This window comes from Zeus faber (genome assembly GCF_960531495.2).
Source record: "Zeus faber genome assembly, chromosome: 5".
Lineage (NCBI taxonomy): Eukaryota > Metazoa > Chordata > Actinopteri > Zeiformes > Zeidae > Zeus > Zeus faber.
In genome coordinates, this window is record NC_137192.1 from 7,930,645 (window position 1) to 7,948,305 (window position 17,661).

Here is a 17,661-nt window from a genome sequence, read left to right on the forward strand (position 1 = left end):
GGATAGTTGTGATGTCACAGAGACATACGATGCTGCTCACCGGTTGCCACAGCTACCACGGAGGGGGGGTGGGGATTGACGAATACATTTGCCCCGATGACAACATCTTCGAGCCACTGGCTCGAAAACTTAGTGTAGTGCAGCACACCTTTGTGAAAATTCCTGGTGAAATTGCAAGTGTGCTGGACCTTTTGTGTGTGGTGTGTGGTGAGTGTGTGTGTGTGTGTGTGTGTGTGTGTGTGTGTGTGTGTGTGTGTGTGTGTGTGTGTGTGTGAGTGGCGCTGCACACTTAATATTATATTTGTATTGAGATTGTGTCAGATACATTGTTGACAGATTGTAAGCATTTATTGCTTTACATTACTTAATTTTATTGAACCTCCTCTAACCTTCTTCAGTAAGAGATGGTATGAAATCATCATGTGGCCATTTTTGCTCAAAGCATCCCAATGTTCAAAATTAGGGAGGTGTGAAGACTGCAGCATTAACTCAACACAAATAAAGCCTGAACTGGAACTGTGTTTAAATTTCCACATATTTATTGCACTTGTGCAGAATTGACTACGCACAATAAGCTCTATAAGCTCTAAAAATACTAAAATGTGCGTAATTGATACATTATATGATAGAGCAATTAAACATACAGAGCAATGGTGTGGTTAAGTTAAATCAAAGGAAAAAAAAACATTTCTTCCACAGAGTCCCAAAGGGTCATTTCACTGCATATATGTATGACTGTATAATAATCTCTTGAACTTGAATTGTAGTAGTTCAGAGACGTCACCTCACCTCCAAATGTAAACCTTCTGTACTTGTGGTCTTCCTCTTCTAAAAATAGTATCGCAGATCAAAGAGGATATCAAAAACTACATTTCTAAAATATATATTTATTTGAAGCATGCAAATAACTGTACAAACGGCAAAAAAAGAACAAGGCATTCCAAAATAGAAAAATAAATAATAATGATGATGAATAAATATTTTTACAAAATGTATGTAAAATAGAATAATATAATCATTGTCCTCTGCTCTAATGCCGATTCTTCACAATGAGCACGCCGACCAGCGCTCCCGTGAGTAGCACGACCCCGACCAGCAGCCATCTTCTTAAACTCTCCTTCGACCTCCTGGCTTTGGCAACTGCATCTCCGCCGAATACCTCCGCAAAGTGGTCCTGTAATGATGATCACAAGACGGACAGAGAAAAGAATTAGAATGAAATATAGTTTTACATAGCCAGCAGCAGTCTCCACAGTGGTTGTGTGTTGAGTGTCATACAGCAATTGATTAATGTGAAATTCATGGTTTTGCGTCAGTTCAACTAACTTCAGCAAAAACGCTTGAACAACTTTGAATGTCAAGGAACGTTGGCACTCAACTTGGAACTCAAAATGTTTTGCTCAGAGTCAGAGAGAACAAGGCTACTTGTGCGTGCTAAACATCTTGGTTCAACAAGTGCACAACATTTGTTTGTCAGTTTGGGTGTTTGTCTATTTAATTTGGACAGTGACAAGAAGGACAGAACCAAGAACGTAAAACTTTCTAATTTAACAAATTATTATTATTATTATTATTTTTTGTGATTATAAATTTGTAGTTTATTGGTATGCAAACATCACCACTTACTGGCTGTTAGGATTCAGTTTGGTTCTCAGCCTTTCTATCACAGTATTTTTTTCACATATATTCACATTCACACATAACGATTTATCGATCCACTTGCGTCAGAAGCACTAGTCGCTAAAGGGCCGTTACCAACTGAAACCGGGTCGGTTTCTTTTTTTTTTCTCTTTGCCTTATCCAATTTAGATGGATTAGTTGAAATAACAAAGTCCCTACTCAAAATGTTAAGGCAACGAGGTTACTTTGTTTAAGCGGAGGTACTCACCCATCCTCCCTGACTCTGGATCCATGGATCAAGGTGGTGGTCCAGGTATATGGTCATCCAGTCTACGATGCGGGGCACCATGTGGTTCATGTCCTTCTGCACGCAATCCACGCAGAGGGCACCTCCGAAGGCAAACAGGCCCACGATGCGTCCCCAGTTGATCCCGTCCCGAAACACCTCGTCCATCACGTTTTCAAAGCTGTTGTAGGCCGTGGCGGGAGTGATGTGGAGCTGGGACGACATGTCGCTGAAGGCCTTCATATAGCGCAGCTCAAACTCGTCCGCCGACTCCCGAAGCGCCTTTTCACTGGCGCTCTCCGGCCCCAGCTGCAGTGTTGGATAGTTCTGCTGAGACAATTTGTAGCTGATGAAGAAGACCACCATCTCTCTGTTGCTGTGCTCCATGCTGGAAACTGCCAAGCTGCTCGGGCGTCAACGTCTTTCTGCTGTTATGTTTGGTAGCAGTCAGTGAGGTAGCGCAATAATTCGTCAGTTGGAAACTGAGAGCATCGTTCGAACGCTGATGCTTTATTGGAGGAGCGCTATGACATCACAAAGAAATCACATGGGGCTGCTGCCCTAGGGGTGCAGGGGCTATGTGGGGGGGATTCCCCTCAATAGTGGGCACTTCATTAGGTTTCTAGTACCGGGTTCCTTTCTAGTACCAGGTAAGGCAAATTCAGGCATTGCAGCAACTCAATGGGGAAGCATAAAGTACAGAGTAACAAGAGGGAATGTACACTCAATTCACAATATATACATACAATAAGCAGTCCAACAGTAAAAAAAATAAATATATATTCTATATATTAATACTTCTATTACTACATATTATCACTATTACTATATCTTAATAATATTAACTCATATCTGCAATAAATGATATTAATAAATAGTTGTAATAGTGCTTATATATGTTATTAATTACTTTCATGTCATATTATTATAATTATTATAATTATAATTATCATTGATAACAATACTAATAATACTACTACTACTACTACTACTACTACTACTACTACTACTACTACTAATAATAATAATAATAATAATAATAATAATAATAATATATACTAGCATTTTTGTGCTCGGTTTTCTAAACGAAAACCAGATGGCGCTATGGTGCTTGCTCCCGCCATTGCGACTCTTGATCTGGTTCGTGTTTAGAACTGTGGCCGTTGCGTCCACTAGATGGCGGTAGACAGCATTTTGCGGTTGGTTACCAACCGACATGCGCTCTGTATTTGTCCCCTCCCGGCCACCGCAGTGTGACGTATACTTCCACAAAGCGGCGCGTGCTTGGGCCTGTGGGAACTTGGAGAGGGTTTGACATTTTTATCTTTTAAAATTTGACCAATATTCCGTCATAGAGGTGTCTGCATCTAAGTGAGTTACTGCAGTGCAGTCGCAAGTAGCCGGGAAATAAACGCGTTAGCGTTTCTGTTGTCGCTGTTTTTGCAACATTTACGTTGTAGCAAGGAGGCTAACGCTGGCTGCTTTGTAAGCAGGCGGTAGTAAACAAGTCTCATTCATTCATCCAGTGGATCTGTGCCTCTGGGTTCATCGTAGAATGTCACGACCGTGCATTTTATCCCAAATGGTCGTTAACAAACAACCTGTAAAATGCATCGGTAGCATTTTTTTTCCCCTCAGTTCTATACGGCTTTAACTTTCTTGCAGGTTTATTTGACACTATCCTGCCATATTTTAAATGTATCTTTTTTGTAGTGTACAGTTAACTGTCGATTTCTATTGCACATTTCACCCTTTTCCACGTATTGCTGCTTTATATTATTTTATTTTCGTAGTTTATATTCTATTGTTATTACTCCTATTTGTTTGGATGATAGCTGCTGGGACATTGCAATTTCCCTCCAGATGAATAAAGTATCTCTCTATTTAGGTTAATTGTGTAATTCAATTGTTCTATATTTTGTTCATTTTAGGTTTTTTGTATATTCGCATTATTTCTTTCTTTTTTTTTCTTTTTTTTTCACTTTTATATTAGTTTTATCGTATATTCCCATTTTATCTCGGTAATTTTAGGTCTCTTGCAGAAAAGTTTGGACTTCAAAATACCTTGTTTTGTAATTCATGACTTTTATATTTTTTTGTTCCAGCCAAGTTGTCAGTAAGGCACCAGTTTGGGACACGGTTCCTCCAGAACAGGTCCATCATGTATCGCTCCAAACCAACGCTGAAGGACCGACAGCACCTGTACAAGCTGATCATCAGCCAGCTGCTCTATGACGGCTACGCCAATATTGCCAACAGCCTCATCAATGAGGTCAAGCCCCAAAACGTGGTGTCGCCCTCTGAACAGCTGATGCAGCTCGCAAAGATTGGTAGGCTATCTCATGTGGTTGTCTGCTTCTTGGGGTTTTTTTTGGGGGGGGGGGGGGGGGGGGGTTTCAGAATTAATTTAGATCTTTAAATCTCAAATGTTCTCACTGGCAACCCCACAGGAATGGAGAATGATGACAGCGCAGTCCAGTATGCCATCGGTCGGTCGGACACAGTGGCGCCCGGAGTGGGCATCGATCTGGAGTTCGACGCCGACGTCCAGACGATGTCCCCGGAGGCGTCGGAGTACGAAACCTGCTATGTCACCTCCCACAAGGGCCCGTGCCGTGTCGCCACCTACAGCCGCGACGGGCAGCTCATCGCCACCGGTTCTGCCGACGCCTCCATCAAGATCCTGGACACGGAGAGGATGCTTGCCAAGAGCGCCATGCCCATAGAAGTAAGACCTGTGTGAGAGTGTCATCGGGGGAATCGGCTGCTCGTACATAGTAATAATCCATAAATATTTATAAATTACTATAAAAAAAAAAATATATATATATATATATATATATATATATATATATATATATATATATATATATATATTCACACATAATCTTTTTTTTTTTGTGTGTATGTACTTTTTGGCTATTTGTATACACCGATCAGCAACAACGTTAAAACCACTGACTTGTGAAGTTAATAACATTGATCATCTCGTTCCAATGGCACCTGTCAAGGGGTGGGATATATAAGGCAATAAGTGAACAGTCAGTTCTTGAAGTTGATGTATTGGAAGCAGGAAAAATGGGCAAGCGCAAGAATCTGAGTGACTTTGACAAGGGCCAAATTGTGACGGCTGGACAACTGGGTCCAAGGAAGGACAACCGGTGACAGGGTCCCAAGGCCCATTGAGTCACATGAAGAGCAAAGTGTAGCCCGTCTGGTTCGATTCCACAGAAGAACTACTGTAGCACAAATTGCTGAAAAGTTCATGCTGGATATGATAGAAAGGTGTCAGAACACACAGTGCCTCGGTGCTTGCTGCGTATGTGGCTGCGTAGCGGCAGACCAGTCAGAGTGCCCATGCAGACCCCTGTCCACCCCAGAAACCACCTACAATGGGCATGTGAACAATGGAAGAAGGTGGCCTAGTCTGATGAATAAGTTTTTCTTTCGGTGCTTGTGTGTCATTTTTCTGGGGAAGAGATGGCATCAGGATGCACTGTGTGAAGAAGGCAAGCCGGTGGAGGCATTGTGATGCTCTAGGCAATGTTCTGCTGGGAAACCTTGTGTCTTGGCGTTCAAGTGGATGTTACTTTGACACGTACCACCTACCTAAACATTGTTGCAGACCAAGTACATCCCTTCATGGCAATGGTATTCCTTGATGGCAGTGGCCTCTTCCAGCAGAATTATGCGCACTGCCACACTGCAAATATTATTCAGGAATGGTTTGAGGAACATGAAAAAGAGTTAAAGGTGTTGGGCTCCAGTCCAAATTCCCCAGATCTGAATCCGCTCGAGCATCTGTGGGATGTGCTGGAACAACAAGCCCGATCCATGGGGACCCCACCTAGTGACTTGGTGCCAGAGGTCTTGTGGAGTCCATGCCTCGACAGGTCAGAGCTGTTTTGACACCATCGACCTCCACAATATTAGGTGGTTTTAAAGGCAGGTGGTTTCCATATTGTGGCTAATCAGTGTTTGTTTGACAATTGTTTTTTTTTTTTTTTTATTATTATTATTTTTTTACTTTACTTGACTTTTTATTTTATTTTATTATATAGGATTCTTACCCGGTCAGGGCTCGACAGTAATGGTTGCCTGGTTGCCCTTGGCAACAATTTTACGGACAGTTTCTCCCTTTGGCAACCACTTTGTGACATAAGAAATAGGGACAGCAAAACATGCACGCCAGAATAAATACATTTGTTGCAATAATGATAGTAAAATATTGCTGTTACATTCGGAACCAGAACACTGCATGTGCGTTGGTGCGTTTACTCACATGTGCACACAGGTACCTGTTCACGTTTCAATGCTTTTCTTTGTCATCTATTATGTGAAAACATCAGATTTCCACAAAGTCTAAGAGAAAGTAAAAGTGTGCGTCCTGCCTGGCTGATAACAGTGCTGTCAGCCGAACAGACAATCACATGAGTGGACGGCACCAGAGCAGGCAATCTAAAATAGCCACACAGGGCGGGCTCTGCGCCCTCATTGCTCCCTCTTTGGCGCTACCGACTGTGCCTCCTCCCCTTACCCTGGTCGGAGCTAGCCCCCAATGTCTTTGCATCCTAGCACCGCTCCTGAGAGTTATGTTATTATCAGGCGGTGTCGGTGCGGGACCTGGCTCCAGGCCTGCGGTCCATGCCTGGCCTCCGTGGCCCGGGTTCTGCGGCTGCGTCTTGTACCTGCACGTGGGGGTGGGTTGTATGTGTGCACCTCAGGGGTGCAGGGTCTACTCACGCGCTGTGGACACCCCGCCCTGAAAGCCTGAGGCTTTTTCTGCGGGCCTCAGGGGTGTGTCTTCGGGGCCTTTTCCGCTGCTTGGAGGCCCTACGATATGATTCCCACCTTGTACACCAGAACCAATTGGGATAAGTCCCGTACACTCACCGGTGGACACTTCTCACGCACACACACACACACACACACACACACACACACACACACACACACACACACACACACACAAAGTTAGGCACAGGCACAGACACACACCACCAGCACATGCTTTGAACACACCCTCCTGGTTGCATCCCTCTTCTTTCCACCTTCATTTACTGCCATAACTATGACAGGAAGAGGCCACATACCAAATTCCTGTTCAAGTTATCCTTGGGCTTAATTAACAGTTGTCATCTGATGTTTCTATGTTTAGGTTTTTCAATGTACATGTTGTTGTTTGGTTCTATGCTTATTTGTCTCACCAGTGGTGATTCTCCCCCTCTTGGAGTAATGCTTAGTTTTTAAAGACCAAAACATAAGATGGTTTTCCAAGGAGGGGGATTGGTGGCGGTACTAAAGAATGAGTGAATAAATAAATAAATAAATAGATAAATAAATAAAAAAGGTAGTGATGTGTTTATTGGTACTCGGAAAACTGTTGGCTACCACTACAAGTATATTTCAGACCTTTTTTCACCATACATGTGTTTGTATCCCTGTACAATTAACTAAAACTAAACTAATAAATGCAACTAGGTGTGGAAAAAACATTAGTTAAAACTAGAAAGAAAAACATGAAAACTAACAAACGATATTGTGTACTTACAAAACTACCTAAATTAAAACACAAATATACAGGAAATGTCTTTAGTTTTAGTTTTTTATCCCAGTCAATTTAGTCAAATTTGTCAACATATATCGTTACAATACAATAACCAGTTCTTGTCTTTTTAGACAAGAACTGCATTGATAATGAGCATTGCTCGGACCTCATTTGGTGGAGATTTACTTTTAAATGGAAAGATGCAAATTTGAATTTACCATTATTAACAATGAGGGGACAACGAGGACTGTTGAGACTGTCTGTGGCGAGCATATACATGTGGGTCCAAGAGAAAGACAGGCTAATTGCGACCAGAGGACTTAGTGTGATTTCAGCTCTTGTGTGCTTGTGTGTTTCTTCCCCTCTGAAGATTAAAATTCTGTGAAGTATCAGATAAAATACAGACTACAAAAAAATATGTTTGCTTACTGTAATAAAGCTTTTAAACATTATTTTATGTCACTGTCATTATTAAGCTGACGTATAACTGCATAGTATCTTACTCAAAATACAAGTTGACTATAAATGGCAACCATATTTTCAGTTTAGGAAACCAAAAGCTGATGCCTGGTTACCAGCCTGGCAACCACTTTTAAAATTTAGTGTTTAGCCCTACAGGTCCTTGAGGTGCTTGAAGTGTTTGAATATTTTCCTCAGAAATTCCTAGATACTGGAATACCTTGCCACTGTTGTGCTGAAGTGATTGAAAGGTACTTGGAATAAAATGTGATCATTGAAAACCTGTAACAGTCCCCGGTTTTGTTATTCAAATCATAACCGGAATCGCTTTTACATAGATTATGCCAGGGAAATGTAACATTCATCCAGCAGGGTTGGAAATAGACACTTATTATAGTAGATTAGTAGACTAGATCACATTAAACCATTATATTTGTTTTGTGTGAAGTTCTTGAAAATGGAAAAAACAGTGCTGTGTCTTATTTTGTGATGACAGAATGAACCCTAATTATAATTTTTATTCTCCATCTCTTATTTTTTTAATTCGTATTTTTCATGCTAATCGTCTGTAGAGAAACGCACCAAACCTCACCAGAACACATAGCTAGTACACTTAAATGTACTCAACGAAATGAAACTCATTCGGATTCCGATTATCTTACCAATGAATCCTGAGAACCAGCTGCACCCGTTCTTCCCTTTCGTTCAGGTCATGATGAACGAGACCGCCCAGCAGAACATGGAGAACCACCCGGTAATCCGGACCCTCTACGACCATGTGGACGAGGTCACCTGCCTGGCCTTCCATCCCACCGAGCAGATCCTGGCCTCTGGCTCCCGAGACTACACCCTCAAACTGTTCGACTACTCCAAGCCCTCTGCCAAAAGGGCTTTCAAGCACATACAGGTCAGTTATGCAGGGCACACACACACACACACACACACACACACACACACACACACACACACACACACACATATATATATATATATATATATATATATATATATATATATATATATATATATATATATATATATATATATATATATATATATATATATATAAAGTTAGGGATATTTGGCTTTCGGTTGAAATTTATGGAAAATGTAAAAAAATGAAAGTAGGGCATTTAAGTAGAAGCATGCAATGGTAATTTCCTCATCTGAAACAATTGATTGAAACAAAAGCCAACAACAGTGGTGGGTTTACCACAACAAAAAATGTCAATGTCTTAATAACTTGTCATGTGCCCTTGAGCATCAATTACAGCTCGACAACGACGTCTCATGCTGTTCACAAGTCGACTTATTGTCTGCTGAGGCCTGGCCCCCCACTCTTCTTGAAGGGCGGTCCTCAGGTCAGTGAGGTTCTGGGGTACAGAGTGACGAGCCTCTACACGGCGACTCAGCTGATCCCATAGGTTTTCTATGGGATTCAGGTCTGGAGAACGTGCAGGCCACTCCATTTGAGGTACCCCAATCTCCAGCAGCCGTTCCCTAATGATGCCACCTCGATAAGCTGGAGCATTGTTGTCCATAAAGATGAAATGAGGCCTGTGTTGTTCATGCAGGGGCACAATGAATGGATTAATGATGTTATTCAGGTAGTATGGGCTTGTCACTGTACCATTCACAAAGTGTAGGGCAGTTCTGTATTGACTACACACACCTGCCCACACTGTAACACCACCACCACCAAAGGCTCGTCTGGTGACAACAGTGGCTGATGCATAGCGCTCTCCTTGACGTCGCCAACATCGTTGGTGGCCATCATTTCTGCTCAACGTGAATCGGCTTTCATCAGAGAACAGCACTGAGGCCACTGGTCCCTCGTCCAGCCTAAATGCTCCCTGGCCCGTACAAGACGATGATGCCTGTGCCTGGTGGTGTGGTCAGGTACCCTTGCAGGTCGTCTAGCACGCAGACCACGCCAATGTAAATGGTTTGGAATGGTCTGACGTGACACTTGGGTGCCTCTCACCTCCCTTAAATGTGGCTGGAGTTGAGTGGCATTCATCATCCGGTTCTGTTCACAATGAAGCGCTCATCAGTGTGCGATGTGGCCAAAGGACGTCCACTTCTATGCCTTTCTGTGGCTCTTCCAGTCTCTCTGTATCTCTGTTGCAACCTGCTGATGACACTCTGTGACACTCTAAGCTCAGTGGCCACTTCCCTCTGAGAACATCCTGTTTGAAGCCTCACAATGGCGAGGTACTGTTGATCAATTGTTAGGTGTCGTCTTGGTCTCATGATGTCAAAATGTGAACAGCATGATGAAGAGAATTGTTTAAATACCAATTCTAATTGAACCAGGAAATGTATTGGTCGATTCATGGATCAAACACCTGTTGTGAATTTTGCCGTTCAGCTCCTTGTTAGAGAACAGCAAGTTGTGTAAAAAGTAGTGAAACATTGAACAGTTGGACATGTGCATTCAAAAGTTTAGAGAAGGTCAAATTAAGTTCACCTGTAAAGGTTATAGTGCATTTTAGGTTCATCCTGAAATTTCACCCAAAGGCCGAATATCCCTAACTGTGTGTGTGTGTGTGTGTGTGTGTGTGTGTGTGTGTGTGTGTGTGTGTGTGTGTGTGTGTGTGTGTGTGTGTGTGTGTGTGTGTGTGTGTGTGTGTGTGTGTGTGTGTGTGTGTGTGTGTGTGTGTGTGTTTTCCCCAACATGTTTATTTGTCACATACATGCAGTGAAATAACATTGCAACGCACCCGGAGACACAATAAGTACTAACTGGTCAATAACTGATTCCTAAAACACAATTCAATTAGTTGATAGAATATAAGAAGAGTAGGAAAGGTAATATACAAAGAAGGATTACCAAATAGAAATAAAAGGGACTAGACTATTATGTATATATAGATATGTGCAGTAAAGTGGCATGTGAATAAAGAGAGGTAGTGTGTGTGGACATATACAGTATACAACAGTACAGCACAGTAACACAGAACAGCAATACAGCACAGTATGCAGTAACCCAGAACATTGATACAGTATGCTACACACATTACAATATGCAGTAACTGAGTACAGTGTTTCATTATGCTGTACAGTATACAGTAACCAAGAGCATTGATACAGTATGCAATACAGTATGCTACATACAGTACAGTATGCAGTAACCAGTACAGTGATACATAATGAAGTACACTATGCTACATACAGTACAGTATGCAGTTGCCCAGAGCATTCATAAAGTATGTAGTACAGTATGCTACAAACAGTATAGTATGCAGTAACCCAGTACAGTGATGCAGTATGCAGTACAGTATGCTACATACATTACAGTAAGGCAGTAGGGCCTATGTGTGTGTCTCAGTGGGGGCCCCTGGTGAGTTCAGGGTTGACATTCCTTATGACTTGTGGGAAGAAACTCAGTTTCATAACAAATAAGCTAGCTATAAGCAAATAAGCTTAACTAATATGTGATTCTCAATCTCTAATGCTGTGTGAGGTAAGGTTGAAACATTTGATAAGTTTATGCATTTGTTTCATTATTCGTTTTTGAAATGAAATTGATTGAAATTAATTCTGCTTTTACATTTTCCAACTCTTTATGTAGAAGGTAAAGCATGTTACAGAACTCAGAGGGGGTGTCTTAAAAGGTTTACAGTTCAATTGTACAAATATTAGGCCTTAAAAGCCATTAAATAGTCTCAAATCTTGAGACTTAATTCACAATTTCCACCTAATTCTGACCTCTGCCCTGTACCAAATATACCGTATTTTCACGACCATAAGGCGCACCGTACTAAAAGGCGCAGTCTCAGTTATGTGTGCCATTACTGTATTTAACACACACATAAGGCGCACCGGATTATAGGGCGCGGGTTTTATATACCGGTACATATCCTCTACTACGTTTAAATACCTCTACTGCGTATTTAAAAATAGAGCGGGAGCAAAACTGAGTATGTTTGTGCTTTATTCATGTATTTATTACAAAGTATTAATCAAACCCATCGAAGTCATCATCCTCTGTTTCTGAATTAAACAGCTGCGCTAAATCACACATGCCAGTTTCCCCTTCTTCGCTGTCAGAGTCACTTTCCGTGCCGTGCGGCTCCTCGGAAATGATGCCGGCTTTTGCGAAAGCTCGAACAACAGTGCCAGCAGACACGTTAGCCCAAGCATCTACAATCCATCCGCAAACTGTGGCGTAACTTGCCCGGCGCTGCCTTCCACTTTTCGTGAAACTGTGGTCTCCGTCGGTCATCCATCGCTCCCACGCCGCTCGCAGCCTTACTTTGAACGGCCGGTTCACACCGATGTCGAGCGGTTGAAGTTCCTTTGCCAGACCTCCCGGAATAACAGCAAGCACAGCGTTCATTTGTTTCACCTTGTTTTTCACATCGGCTGTGAGATGGGCACGCATGGAGTCACAGATTAACAGCAATGGTGATACGTGGAAAAAACCACCTGGTCTCCTTACATACACCACCTCCCTCAGCCACTCTTTCATCATCTCCTCATCCATCCAGCCCTTTTCATTTGCCTTAATAACGACTCCAGCTGGAAAAGTCTCTTTAGGCAAAGTCTTTCTCTTAAAAATCACCATAGGCGGCAGTTTCTGTCCATTTGCGTGGCAGCCAAGCACAACAGTAAACGACGCCTTTTCATACCCCGTTGTGCGTATCGCTACCGTGCTGGTCCCCTTCTTCTCCACCGTGTGATTCACCGGGATGTCGAAAGTGAGCGGCACCTCGTCCATGTTGGTGATGTGGCTTGGCTGGATGCGTTTGTCGGCGATGTGTTTGCTGCAGTAGGAGTGGAAGCTCGCCAGCTTTTCATTATAATCCGCCGGACGTTGCTGCGCTACTGTAGTCCTGGTCCGGATGGAAAAATGGCACCGTTTCATAAAACGAAAGCACCACGACGGACCTCCTTGAAAATGTTCAATTTTCATTTCTTCCGCTAGCGTTACTGCTTTTAGTCGAACAGTGACCGTCGAAACGCTCGCCCCACTCGTTCTTTGCTCGATGATCCACCGCTCGAGTCTTTCCTCCAACTCGGGCCACCTCGCCTTATGTCCGCGGAACACACATAGGGCGCACCGCACTATAGGGCGCGCCGCACATTTTGAGGAAAAAAATAGACGTTTATATGCGCCTTATAGTCGCGAAAATACGGTAACTTACTCACCTGCAATGCTTAATTGAATAAGAGAGATGATTTGTCCAGAGATCGCTCTTAAATTAAATTAAAGATTGTCGTAAAAAAGTATTAAATCTAACTTTCTGATTCCCTGTATATACATATAGAAAAAAATTATTCCAACTCTGTTTGTGTTCCGAGGAAGAAGCCGGACCAGTCATCTCCAGTCTTGTTAGTGAAATGTTCTCTTCCCCTTAAAATGGATTTTGTATCTGTTTCGCCATCGCCGTAGAATTCACCTCCCAACTCTCCACGCTTAATCTCAGAGGGGTTTTTGTTCATTTTTTTTTTTTCTCTTATTTGGACTTTTTCTGGCACAGGAAGCGGAGATGCTGCGCGCCATCTCCTTCCACCCGTCGGGCGACTTCCTGTTGGTGGGCACGCAGCACCCCACCCTGCGGCTGTACGACGCCAACACCTTCCAGTGCTTCGTGTCCTGTAACCCGCTGGACCAGCACACAGACACCATCAGCGGCGTGGGCTACAACCCCAGCGCGAACAGCTTCGTCAGCTGCAGCAAGGACGGCAGCATAAAGCTGTGGGACGGTGTGTCCAACCGCTGCGTCACCACCTTCGACAAGGCGCACGACGGCGCCGAGGTCTGCTCCGCCGTCTTCTCCAAGAACTCCAAGTACATCCTGTCCAGCGGGAAGGACTCGGTGGTCAAGCTGTGGGAGATCTCCACAGGGCGGACGCTGGTCAAGTACACAGGTGGGGGCGCTTCTTTTTGGTTTACGGTTAAGCAGCTTGAAACTTTTTTAATATATATTCTATATTTATAAAATATATATATTATATATAATATATTTTTTTTAAACTGTTATTTGTCATGCCCAATTTTGAAAGTCCACTTTTTAAAATTAGAATCTTTATCAAAGTGATTTACAAATAAGCAACAATGTCTTCAAAAACACAGATACATACGTACCTACTATTTCAAATTCGTAATTATTTCTAATCTATTATATCTAAATGACCGTTTACAGCAGGTCTTATCAGAATCAGAAATACTTTAATATTGAATTTGTTTAAGTGAATATATTTGGTTTCATTTCGTACATCTAGAGAAGTTTTCATAACATTTCCAAAGACATGTTTGATTTTCCCGAACAAGCAACGGCATTTTAAAACGAGCCCAAAAAAATACAACCCGTGACTCTCAAATCTTTCGAGCGTCTTTGAAATATAAAAAATAAAAAAGAAATGCCGAAAGTCACTTATTATAAGCAAACTTGGCAAACAATGTAGAGAAGCACTGCGCTGTGCAACTTTGTTTTGATCAACTCAGAGATGCTATTCTGGCTGGGACCCATGAATTGGTACAGCATTGCAATTTGATCTTGCAACACAAAGGCTGTTTGCTGAGAAAAAAATCCATTCACTTGGCGTACATAGAATTTAAATGTCTAATCAAAACGATCCTCACGCCCTTTGTTTCAGAGAAATTGTTGGGGATCAGAAAGCTTGCACAATCAATGTTTGTCTCCTGTCAGCCATTTCAGAGAATGTAGTTGAGAGTTGTATTATGTTTTGTAGTTTAACTGGGTTACTTCACTAGGTTGCATCTATTTAAACCTCTCAAAATTCATAGATTTTACAGAAGGTTAAATATTGTATTTTGTAATTCTTTCAGTCTTGGTACATATAACCACACAATGTTTCTAATTTTATGTGCCCAGTTCTTAAACCCAATTATTGGTATTAGGATAATGACTGAATAAACATGATAAATTTATTGATAGGTTAAAGGGGCAATAGACAACTTTTCGACTTTTCCAAGTGGTATTATTTTTTGTTCCGCTGTTGCAAGGACAACCGGATCGCTTTGTCGTTTCCTCAGTGCCAAGTATGGATGTTAACGACAGTTTATTTTGCTAGTCAACGTGTCAGAGGCATTTACCAACGTCGTTGTGTCGGACAGTGACGGAAAAAGTGTCCCCATTATGCACGGCTACACAGGGGCTTTTTTAGTTTCATTCAATGAAAAAAAAAAAAAAAAAAAAAAAAGAGTCAAATAAATAAATCTACAATAAAAACACGTTTTGTTTGGGGGAAAAAAAGATGGCTCTGATCTGAGCTGCAGATCAAACTCCACCATTTTGCCTAATCAACAATGCATTTCTGGCTGTGCATTTGCGAATGTAAGCTAAAATTAATAAATTACTTAACCATGATGAATTAGATATTCAGCTATAACAAAGGCTAGAGAACAGTGTAGTTTTACCCACACGTGACGGCAGTCTGACATAGCGAGATGATGACAAAGCGGCGACTGAAATGAAACCTTAATTGGCAGGGACAGGACAGGAGGCAAGCAGTTTAGATCGTCTGCACAAAAAAATCTAGGATCGGCACGCCTCCGAATTCTTAGAAAGAATAGGCTTTAAACAAGATTTTCGATTTGATTTTTACTGTCTACACGGAGAACCCGTCGACAGTTGGTCGATTAGTCCTCACATTTTAACATACCTAGTGCCAAGTTCTGTGTAAGAAATGCGTAGCTGCCACCCCTACCTTTTGTATCTGGATTTTCCTGGATTTTTCCTTTTTTTTTCCCCCGCTGTCCTCTCGGATTTTTATTTTCCCGGAAACTTTATCAGTCACGCTCTTACCTCCCCGGAAAGAAATCGTCGTATAGAATAACTAATGAAATAAAGCACAATATCATAATAATACAATATAATAAACCCAAAACATTAAAACATAAGCTTAAAAATGGACAAAAATCATTGGAAGAATAAACCTAAAATTAAAACAGTAAACAGTACAGTGATAAACCTAAAAAACGAACAGCCAATTAATTGATGGAGGGGGGGGAAAATGCAGATACAAAAAAGTCATGTTTGCACTGCAGATGGAGTTTCATATGACACCCTAGTTAAACACTGACCCCCCTCCCGCTCCCCCAGGCGCCGGCCTGAGCGGCCGCCAGATGCACCGCACGCAGGGCGTGTTCAACCACACGGAGGACTACGTGCTGCTGCCCGACGAGCGCACCATCAGCCTCTGCTGCTGGGACTCCCGCTCGGCCGAACGCAAGAACCTGCTGTCGCTCGGCCACAACAACATCGTCCGCTGCATTGTGCACTCGCCCACCAACCCGGGCTTCATGACCTGCAGCGACGACTTCCGGGCCCGCTTCTGGTACCGCCGCACCACCACGGACTGAGCGAGGGAGGGAGGAAGAATTCCATATGGTTTTGCGGCGTCGCACCACCTCTGCATCACAGACTGAGGGCGCTATTTCTCCAACTGGAAACTACCAAGGAGATCATTTGTTTGTCTTTTTTTTTTTTTTTTTTTTTTCTCTAATCTTCGCCTCATTCAGCATACACTCATCATTGCCCCACTAATGTTAGAGCCTTTTTGGGAGTTATAGAAATCCTTTTATTTCTGTTTCGCAGGAAAAGAAGCAACGCAAATTTTTAATGCTGACAGTCGACTACCTAACTGGTGTGGTCATCTTTTTCAGCTTTTATATTTTGTTGACATGTGTAAGTTGTGTTCCAGATTTCTATTAAACAATTAAAGAAAACATGCTTTTATTATTTATTTATTTATTTACCTATTTGTTTGTTTGTTTATTTTTTTATTTTGATTGAAAACCATGAGCACTTTTCCTGTTTTGTATAGACCGCAACTGCTGCAGTAGCTCCACCTGCAAATGTCTGTCTGCATTCTGTGGTTAAGGGTGAGATAAACCCACCAGTGCATGATTTTACAGAAAAATTTGTGTGAGAGTTAGCCGAGAAGGCGACAATTGGGCAGCTGCAGTAAACCAGTCCAGCTTGTTGTGAGCAATTAAACTGTTGATTTGGATGAATGTTCGCTAAAAAGAACATCACCCTCAGATAAAAAACACATGTCCGCCAAGTCAATCGATCAGAGTAAGCTGCCGTCTTCGAAAGCGAGGACGACGGTAAACCCTGATGTTTAATAAGAAGCTTGCGGAATTCTGGGACTTCAGAAGCGTAAACCACCCAACACAGACGTTCCTATGGATTAAGGGCACAGTGGTTTTAAGTTGGTAGTCTTCTTGAAAAGACAAATTTACGTCTGCCCAGTGCTTTCTGTTCCAGACTGAAAGGTCACATTCCCCATTACCTTGCTCCATCCCAAACGTCCAAACCATTGTTCTCCAGTCTCCCTGTTGTCCAGACAACACCGGCTGCAGGCACAAGAATCCCTGCTTCTGAACCCCAACACTCCCCTTATTACCAGCTTTATACTCTTCTCCAGGAAGACATTTTTTGAAGAAATGTGTATCACAGCGTAGTGAAACGGGAAGTAATAGGGTTGGAGGAGGGGAAAAGCTGTTGGTTCTCGAAAAAAAAATTATCCAGCGAGGGGTCACACACTTCTGCTTTGGCGGAAGGCACAGCAAGAGACGGGTTTGATAGAAGGGGTGGGGCAACTGAAGTTAGAGATGAAGGGGGGTTTCCTCAAGCCAATGGGACAGCAGGGCAAGCAGCTCAGCCCCAGACTTGGAGAGCTGGAACCAGTGACCTACCCCAGTGAGTAAAACACTCTGTCTCACGGGTGACATCTTCATACCGATATGCGTGCGCGTGTGTGTGAGACA

The 17,661-nt window shown here is 42.4% G+C and overlaps 2 protein-coding genes across 3 annotated transcripts; one reads left to right on the forward strand and one right to left on the reverse strand.

Annotated features, from left to right (window-relative positions):
* Positions 1-1,030: 1,030 nt before the first annotated feature.
* On the reverse strand, positions 1,031-2,293 carry LOC307230200 (bcl-2-like protein 1; the record flags this gene model as incomplete). Its single annotated transcript, XM_080000435.1, has 2 exons — positions 1,031-1,174; positions 1,889-2,293. 2 exons carry the CDS (start codon positions 2,291-2,293, stop codon positions 1,031-1,033), a joined length of 549 nt encoding a protein of 182 aa, XP_079856561.1.
* An 859-nt stretch (positions 2,294-3,152) lies between these two features.
* Positions 3,153-16,509, forward strand: cstf1 (cleavage stimulation factor, 3' pre-RNA, subunit 1). 2 transcript variants are annotated; one of them, XM_080000822.1, is made up of 6 exons: positions 3,153-3,277; positions 4,012-4,236; positions 4,357-4,634; positions 8,623-8,820; positions 13,400-13,790; positions 15,989-16,509. In XM_080000822.1, the coding sequence occupies exons 2-6, from the start codon at positions 4,068-4,070 to the stop codon at positions 16,246-16,248; spliced, it is 1,296 nt and encodes a 431-aa protein (XP_079856948.1). In that variant the 5' UTR covers positions 3,153-3,277; positions 4,012-4,067; the 3' UTR covers positions 16,249-16,509. The 2 variants fall into 2 exon arrangements, with proteins under 2 accessions (XP_079856948.1, XP_079856949.1); XM_080000823.1 differs by having other exon boundaries at positions 3,172-3,215.
* The last annotated feature ends 1,152 nt before the right edge of the window (positions 16,510-17,661 follow it).